Here is a 7,167-nt window from a genome sequence, read left to right as displayed (position 1 = left end):
TTTTCTTCTTCGGGTGAAGGTAAACTCTCTACCTTTGTGCTTTAAATTTGTCTTGGTCAGGACGAAGCGCCTTCCTAGGCAACATATCAAGGAAGTGAAATCGAGGGAATACGAAAGCTGACAACAAAAAGGAAAAAGATTATGCAACAGGAACCGAGAAGCGGCGCACCGGTGAAAGGTGGTGAAATGCATCATAAATTCTTAGACAAGCCCGAGCACACATCCGGGAATTTTCGGAAACCAAACACAAAAAAAGAGCGAAAATTTTCTCCCAATCTACGTCGAATCGTACGGATACATACGTGTTTGGTACGATTGTAACCCGATATCCCCGGACGTTTCGGAGTTGACCGGACAGCTTGCACATTTTCTTAGGGGTTTTCATTGATGCTACAGCATGCAGCTTGCGTGCGCTGTTGCAATTTTTTTGCATCAATTTTACACAACAAATATCAAGGTGTATCGTGCAAAAGATCGTTCAGCATTAGGCGCGGTTTAAGTTTAAACCGCCTTCAGTCGATGGGGATGACATTAGATTGTGATGGTCGAATTGTCTGAAGATAATAAAATATTCTCAGCTAAAACTAATAGGAGTTATTATATTGAATATAAGTAAATATTTGACAAAGAGATAAGGTTTTCACCTCCCAACAATCATCTAAATGTCAATCTCTAGACAGAAACGCTGTAAGCATTAGCTTCCAACCACTATTAGCTAGCTACTACAATGCCACTGTAACAAGTTAGCTGAGGAAGCGTATCAGGAACAGTCTAAAATAGCTCGCATTGCCTTGTTTTGAATCCTAGGAACGAAATTGTTACATTAAATTCCAACTGGGGTCCAATGAGCGACAGATAGCTTTATCTTACCATGTGGTCAGCTAACGAACCTTTCCTTTTTTGCGATTTTCTTTATAAGTTTCTCGGTATGATACATAAAGATAATTTTATTATCAGTTACATTAATACTTCATATATACTTACTATCTTCGTATATCAGCACTTACTACATAAGTACTTAAGACAGTGTACTATTTCTACGGGCGCAGGGAGTCTGAGAACCAGTGGCGGATCAATCAGTGTGGTGGGGAGTTGGTCATGATCAAATTTCAAAAATTTCTGGGAGGGATGCAAGATTATGCGCCAAACAGCGTGGTGGAGGCCCCATAATTTAAGATTTCTGATCTTCGTTGAATTTAGTCATTATTGCTGGCTTGTTTTTTCCCGTTTCATGAAAATTACCGTATCGTCAGCAAATTGGTTGTAGTCAATTGTCATAATGCCAATTAACACCCGTTTCATATCGTACATGTAACTACAAAATAAAATAGGCCGATGTACACTACCTTGTCGAACTCCTAGAGAGTTTCATACAGCGCTTGATATTTGACCGTCAAAGACAGTCCGTTCTGTTTAGGCAGCCAAATAGATATGAACTAGCGATATTTGATTACCTAGCCGCATTAATGTATCATTCAACCAAGGCATTGGTTTTTTTAGCATTCATGTGTTCAAACGGGAACCTTACTAACTGTTGGAAATTCAAATTATTTTATTTTCCTTCCCACACCCTCATCAACAACTTTCTGGCTACGCAGTACCAAAATGCAAAAAATAACCGTTTTTATGCAAGTTTGCACTGTTTTGGTTCAGTTCATTTGAAGAAAAATCTGCAAAAATGTTACACGATACCATATGGTACACAAGAGCGTGGACCCTCGCGTTTTATGCATGCTTTTAAGTGGACCTTTCCGCTAGTGGACCTTTCACTCCCCAGACGGCAAGATAGCACGCTTGTAATTTATTATTTGGCACCTGTATGCAAATTATCTGGTTCAAATTTTAACATTTGGCTTCTGCACAACCCAACTGCAGCCGTATGCCTCTGTATGAAAAGATATCCAAAATGTAACGGGTGGCGCCTTTGAACTGGCGAACCGAGGCCCCGAAATTCCAACGATCCGATTGTGTGGGAGGGGAAAAATGAAGATGAGAGGGAAAGGGGAAATGCATTTGTTATGGATACGTGAGTCCTGAGTTATATTTATTCACCGAACGATTGACGTCATATGTCACCCCTTTTGGAATAGTTGATGGCGTCTAATAAAAGAGGTATACTTTTGTAGATCAAGATCAGTGAAATGGTTTCACAAAGTAAGGACAATTCTACATTTACATATTAGAAAAGTATACAGCATTCAAAATGCCTTACTTTCTCGATCACTGGTACGATCAAACATAGCAAAGGCAGATGGAGTAAATCGCCTTTACCGTGGTTGTTGAATTCGAGAGAAGAAATATTATCCTTTTCTTTCTTTCTTGCCCAGTACCATTTGACGGTACAAAACTTTGCACCTTTGCTGCCGTATTGATCCGTAACAATCCTTCTAACCCAATTTGTTGTATGCATATGGAATATGGATGCGCTGTTCCATCTAAAGGGGTATAAAGCTATATAATCTTCACGTGTACCGTACAGCAGGAAAGTATTATCTCATCCTGCCGCTCATTACAATTGTAATCGAGAACGAAAAAGGGGTTTCATTCAAGGGTTTTCCTCAATCTTGGTGCCGCAGGTGAGCATTAAATTTCAGAGCGGTCTTTTCCTTTGCTTCCTCATTTTTCCTCCAATGGAACGATTAAGTGAAGCGTATCAAAATGGGCGAAAACTGTTTCCTTTCGGTACTGCAATTATGGTTCACTTCTTCCTTTATTGATCGCATCTGCAAATCTTGTCGATCCCGAAAAATTGCACGCATAGGATTTTAATTAATAGGACAATCCACCATAATGGTACAATCACGCGGCAATCGGATGAACCCAATTAAGCAAACAGGATCTTCGCTTGCTCAGAAAGCTGCGATACATACGTAAATGGAAAATTAAACTCCTCATTAAATTACTAGGAATGAGAAGTATTATATTTCTACCATGTTCCATAATGCATTCACTCATTTATTTCTTCTTTCACGTATTCTGTTCCGTTTCTTCTCACCATATTTCAAAATGGTGAGACTATAATGCGTTTTCGTTTGCATTAAAAAATGTTGTGTGATTATGTATACTAAATTTTAATGTACACTATGATATCATTCTAGGCAGAGCAAACATAACCATAAGACTCAATTACAAAATGTGCAAAGGATTTGATGGCCCTGCATATGAATATTCGAAAAAAGATGCATACATTTTCAAAAGGTTGACGAAGAACTCGTCTAAGAGGGCTACATTCGCAGGGGTGTAACGATCTCTATTTCGCGTAAAGCGGTTTGTGTCACTGTCCGGCGTGATCTCTTAATTGAAGCTTGCACATTTGTTCGATTGCGACAATCGCTACCTACGACGGATCAGTGGATAGAGACATTTGACGGCTTCCACATATCCCCGAAAAAGTATCTTGAAGTCCACCATTAGTAATTTTTTCCAAAGAGGAAATCCTCGAGGCAATCGAACCAGCGGAAGAGCCAGAATTCAGAGGAGATATGAGAGTTTTTCTCAGACGACGGCCTAAAATCATGGGCTGAGTTTGAATATTGATAAAATATTTCTCGTCACGCAGGCTTAACGAGAGCACCAAATTAACACTTATTTCCATATTCCTTTTCCTAATAAGTATGTCAAGATCGGTATACTATTTCTTTATGTCCAAGCCATGATATCCATAGATAGATATCCATAGATATCCATAGCGATGATGTCCATAGATGATCAAAATTAATATTCGTTCGTAAAGTTGCACAAATACTCGTTAAATAGACACTTACCGATGTGTTAGTGCCGAATGGCGCATTAATTGTCCTTAGTGTGTTCCGAGTCAAGCGTAGCATTTCAATTTGAATGAACCAGCTTCGATAATCAAAATCCGTGTTAGTCATAGTCAATGGCAATATTCCAGACTCCTGTTAATATTACTTAATTAAAAAAAAAGAATAATAACCGACAGTGCGTAATAACCTTTCTAATACTAATACAAATACAAATTTATGAGTTGGATTTACTAACTTCATTTGGCTTTCTCATGGTGTAAACATAAATTTATCTGCAACATTAATCGTATTGTGAAATAATCTAATCTTATTTCTTTTATTATACTTTAAGAGCAACATGCTGAAGTGGGTCGTAACGCGCGCACCACAGGCAATGTGCAATGAGTGGCAAACGCATAACGATCATCAGTGGCGATGGAACATAGAGGCTCGCTATCCAAATCAAAAGTTAGATTTTGAAAACAACAATAATATACCACCAACGGATGTCAAATTTTGCTACGACGGCACCAATTCACCATGCGATCAAACAGGTCTTAAAGCTACAGATACTGCACCGATGGCACCGACAGCAACAAACACCTCCTCGAGCGTGCTTTCTAGCGCAAATCTCAACAATACGGCGTCTTCCTTTCGCTATTTCTTAGTAAATCATCATTCGTCTCCTCTGAAAATTCTACGCCATTCACCCATCGGTAACTTTGCATCACGTAGCAGTACATCTCCACGGCGTGCTGCTGGTTACCGTAGAGCAGTACAACGAAGACAACAGCGACGACGACTCTCCAGCCTTCACATACGTGAACCAACGGAACTGGCATCACCCAGCTATCGGCAAGCGGATGATCCAGCGAATGATTTATCCGGCGATCTGCTTATGACACCGTTGCCTGGCCGTGTTACTACCATGAACGTACCGGCAACACAGTGGAAAGAGGTTTTGGACATTTTTGCTGCCGAAAATGAGCACTACAATGAGCGCGAAATCAAAACGCCCGAAAGGATAACGTCGTCAAACCATAGTACTAACCAACTGGTGAGACGTAGAGCCGTACGCAGAAGAAAACCCGCACATACTCGCTGTACGAAGGACGTTTAACGTCAATATAAATTGTATATTTCCACATGTTTTACGTTTATTCGCTACACTTAAGTTAACAACAGAAACGAACACAAAAAATAGAATGAAATTTAAAACAAACACAAACAAAAACAGTAACTAAGCTTAATATATTTACGTTAACAAATGCTGGAACAAGAAAAAACAAAACCTGTTTCATTTTGCTGTTATTTTTTGTTTAGTTTATTTCTCTTTCATGTACTCGTTCTGTATATATCGGTTTTAGAGGAAAGAAAAATGTAACACATGCTAGTTTTAGTTTCACCCTATAACCTTCCTGCACCACATTCCTTCTTTTACTCGACTGGCGTCAACGGAAAGATACGTCTGCGTTCACCTAAATGTTATTTCATACTAACAAAAAACAGCAACAAATAGAAGAGACAGACCGGCCTCTATTCTGATCCACAATACGCTTGTTGCAAATGCAACATGTTTCAAATTCCGTAATATAACTCTCACTTTACTGCACACCTCATCCTTACAGGCGGTCTTTTGCACAATGTTCTTTTCACACTTGCTGTTCGAGCACAAGGGTTAAACCATTCTCTTGTGACATCAGTTTCTTCATGCCGTAAGATGGGAGTACTTACGTGGAAATTAACCATTCCTAATAACCAACTAGTGTGGATTAGTGTGACACATAATTTGTCTCATTTACAATTAGCTTCTTTTTGCATTTGCTCTTGATTCCTGCTCCTGTTTTCCTTTCGCTCTTTCTAGTTACTTACATTTAACTTAAACGTTCTCTTTCCATTTTATTGTTTATAGCCTAGTGTAATATTACGATGGGTTATGGGTTTTTGCCAGATTCCATGTGTCTGTTGTTTGCTACTACAGTGGATAGTTTAAGGTTTATTTCATTTACCATACCACTACCACGATCTTCTAATATATCTAATTCACTCTTTTGCCCCGTTTTATCTGCCTGCCATTTACCGGAGTTTGGCTTTACATCAGGTCAGCATAATATCGTGTCACATTGTGTTGCAAACACCATAAATCTCTCCATAATTACTTCCAATCCAGATTAACTATTGTGACGCACTATTGTGACGCGGTATCATTTTGCGATATTAACCAACAGATGTTGCGTACTATATTTAACTTTATTTACATGTACATGTTGTCCTAATTTTGTATGCTTTTGGTTGCACAGGTCTGTTCAAAACCTTCAACTTTTATCTTGTGACATATCTTCCTTGCAATCATCTCCTTACTACTCACTTACTACGAGAAAACTTATTTCATTCAAATTTTGTTTTCGTAGTGCCGCTTGCTTCGAACTGGTACTGCTGATGAATCCCAAGCCTATGAACGCTGAACGACCTTATGTACCACAACTGTTTTTTTTGTTTTTTTTTCCAAAATAATAAAATGAACAATTTCGACAGTTTATGACATAACGTGACAATGGACACAGGACTGACACAATGCTAACTTAGAACAAGCTTAATAACGTTAACTAACACAAGTCACAGCATAATTGGTTTAATGTTATATTAAACGCAACCGTATTTTAAAATAAAATTAGCCTAAGTAAATTCTTCGATATACAGTCTTATTGCCAACTTATTATTTCAAGCCCACTTCTTTTTGCAGATCAAGTTATTGGATTTGCTTCCTTTTTTTACTCGCTTGACATAGATAAAGATCCTAAAAGAACTACTTAGGTTATATAACCAATAACAACCAATATACACAAAGAAGCGCCTAACACACATACACGACTGATACAATGTAGATAGTAATCACAGGGATAGTACGGTACATATTAAAGATAAATTATTGACATAAACATCATTAATTCGTTACTCAGACCCATATTAACGTTTTATTTAATATGCCACAAGAACCGCGAAAAAAGAAATGCCCTCTGTCAATCGTTAAGAAAACTAAAAGCTTGCTGATGGCCCTATCTTACGCGAAAAGTTTAAATTAACTGCACTAACAATAGGCATGGAATACAACTTGCATAATGGTGGACGGGCACGGATAGATTCATCAAACATTTTATATTTTGATATAAAAAATCCCGGTTTTGCCATAGTAAAGCTTGTAATCGTTCGTCTATTTTTCAAGAGCACTAAAACTGCATCCGGTTGTTTAGCCCCGAAAAAAACTTATTTACAAGCATATTTGTAGATGTTTTAAAAGGACTGTTTTATGTTTACGCCTGCATTTCCGTACTCAGATTCCACGACGCTTAAACGGTGAATCTAGATAAATGTAATAACCAGTGATTCACCACTGTGGATGAGGATTAAATAAAAAAAACAT

General features: G+C 38.2%; 1 protein-coding gene across 1 annotated transcript; it reads left to right on the top strand.

The window, feature by feature from the left end:
- Positions 1-4,104: 4,104 nt before the first annotated feature.
- LOC128715286 (uncharacterized) lies at positions 4,105-4,866 on the top strand. The gene has a single exon (XM_053810168.1). The coding sequence runs from the start codon at positions 4,105-4,107 to the stop codon at positions 4,864-4,866; it is 762 nt and encodes a 253-aa protein (XP_053666143.1).
- The last annotated feature ends 2,301 nt before the right edge of the window (positions 4,867-7,167 follow it).

The sequence above is a fragment of the Anopheles marshallii genome, chromosome 3 (genome assembly GCF_943734725.1).
Source record: "Anopheles marshallii chromosome 3, idAnoMarsDA_429_01, whole genome shotgun sequence".
Lineage (NCBI taxonomy): Eukaryota > Metazoa > Arthropoda > Insecta > Diptera > Culicidae > Anopheles > Anopheles marshallii.
This window is presented reverse-complemented; position numbering and strand designations above follow the sequence as displayed.

What these genes read in the sequence shown, in the direction of transcription:
- LOC128715286 (XM_053810168.1), top strand. Translation starts at nt 4,105, where the DNA reads ATGCTGAAGTGGGTCGTAACGCGCGCACCACAGGCAATGTGCAATGAG.